General features: G+C 48.8%; 1 protein-coding gene across 1 annotated transcript in view; it reads left to right on the plus strand.

Moving 5' to 3' along the window:
* The first annotated feature begins 1,368 nt into the window (after window positions 1-1,368).
* VCP (valosin containing protein) overlaps window positions 1,369-1,821 on the plus strand; it is a 23,487-nt gene continuing 23,034 nt past the window's right edge. The window contains exon 1 of the mRNA XM_072413534.1: window positions 1,369-1,541. Coding sequence (XP_072269635.1) covers window positions 1,525-1,541 — 17 coding nt within the window. The 5' untranslated portion in view covers window positions 1,369-1,524. The remainder of the gene's footprint in view (window positions 1,542-1,821) is intronic.

Genomic DNA, 1,821 nt, shown 5'->3' on the forward strand with positions numbered 1-1,821 from the left:
AATCAATGTAATTGGCTCTTCTCTATTATACCACCAGTGTAGGGACCCTTTTTCACAGCATCGCCAAAGGGGGCTTTTCCTCACTGACCTGATGTAAGGATGCTTTTTCCCACTGACCACCATTGTACAGGGACTCTTATGCACTGTTGTATCCACTTACCACAATGTAAAGGGGAACCTCTTCACTAGTCGATCACTAAACGTGGGCTCTTTTCCACTAACCCACCATTGTAAATAGGCATTTTCTCATTGACAATGTAAGAGTGCCCTTCTCTATCGACCCCCAATTTAAGGGGGATCTTCAGTGACCAATAATCTAAGGGTTCTTCTTCACTATACTGCCAATGTAAAGGGGCTCTTATCCACTACAACAACAAGTAAAGGGTCTTTTACCTACTACACCACCAATATAAAGTAATATTTCTCCACCGGTCCCAATGTAATGAGGGACTTATACACTACACCACAAATGTAAATGGGGCTCTTATTCACTATACCACCTAAATAAAAAGGCTCTTTTCTACTATACCACCAACATAAAGGGGTATTTCTAGTCATGTTTATTACAATACTTTTGCTGTATGCAGCAAGGAGAGAGATGCCCTGCATGTGGATCCTGAGTAAACATGAAAAAACTTTTATTAACCATCCCCTTTATGAACATCAGATTCTGTATTCATTACTTAAATCACATATTAACATTTACCGGGGGATCCAAGAGACCTGACAATTTAATTCAAAGAGTTACTCTGGGGTACAAAGGCAGTGCAGTATTCCACCCCACCAGAAGGGGGAGCTCTAATGTCTGAAGCATATTTAGATATATAGTTATATTTGTATGGTGGTCCATGGATGTTTCTAAGAATACATTTTAAATATCTAGGAGTTCCCTTGAAATGTCTCTCGGGAGTACATTTTGCTGCTAAGGACAAGCGAGGGCCCTATAGTTGGTTTCTTGCACATTGAGGCCTACTGGGCCCTTTCATTACACCACAATGACACATGTCTATGACTAATCACTTAGAGTTATGGCTGCTCTTCTGACTGACAGCCCTGCCGTCCAATCAGAAGCGGACAGATAACACCTCTCCCCAACCACTTCTGTCCCCTCCTCCCTGCTTTTAGTTTCACTGTCAAGGTCTAGCCACCGCCTTCTCGGTATTCTTAGCCAATCAGCGGCTGCGTTGTGCCAGTTGCCAGGCAGCTCTAGCAGACCGGGGCTCAGTCGGACCAATAGGACGAATTCGCCGGGAGAAAAGACAGGCGGAGCTCTTTAGGTCTCGTGGTCTTCCCTGGCGTACAGTGATTGGTCCAGGCGCGCGGGGCGCATGTGCAGTATTGGTGAATGACGCAGCTCTTTGCTGGTGGCATTGGCTCCTCCCCTTTAGCCGCAGTCAGTCACACAGTTGAAGGGACACCGGGCGCTGAGCGGGTAGCGAGAGATTGTACCGGAGCCAGGGGGCGGAGCATAAAGCACGAGCGGCATTCCCGGGACTGGTCAGCGGCTTGGTCCGGACACTGAACATGGCTTCCGGATCAGAGTAAGTGCGGGGTGCCGGTAGGCCGCGGAGCCGGGGCCTCAATGTCTGAGTGAGCGTGGAGGTGAGGGGGGGGCCGAGGCTGGGCATGGGGTCCATGTGTCCGTGGGGGTGGAAGGAAGAAGAATCCTGAGGAGCCCGGCCATTGTGTGGAGGTAGCTGGCCGCATCCTGCTGTGTCATGCAGGCCGCATCCTCCTCACATCTACTGCTAGGATCCTCATTGTACTACTGACCCCATCATCCTCCTCCCCATTGTACTACAAGCCTCATCCTCCTCACAT

This window comes from Pyxicephalus adspersus, chromosome 6, assembly GCF_032062135.1.
Source record: "Pyxicephalus adspersus chromosome 6, UCB_Pads_2.0, whole genome shotgun sequence".
NCBI classification, from domain to species: Eukaryota; Metazoa; Chordata; class Amphibia; order Anura; family Pyxicephalidae; genus Pyxicephalus; species Pyxicephalus adspersus.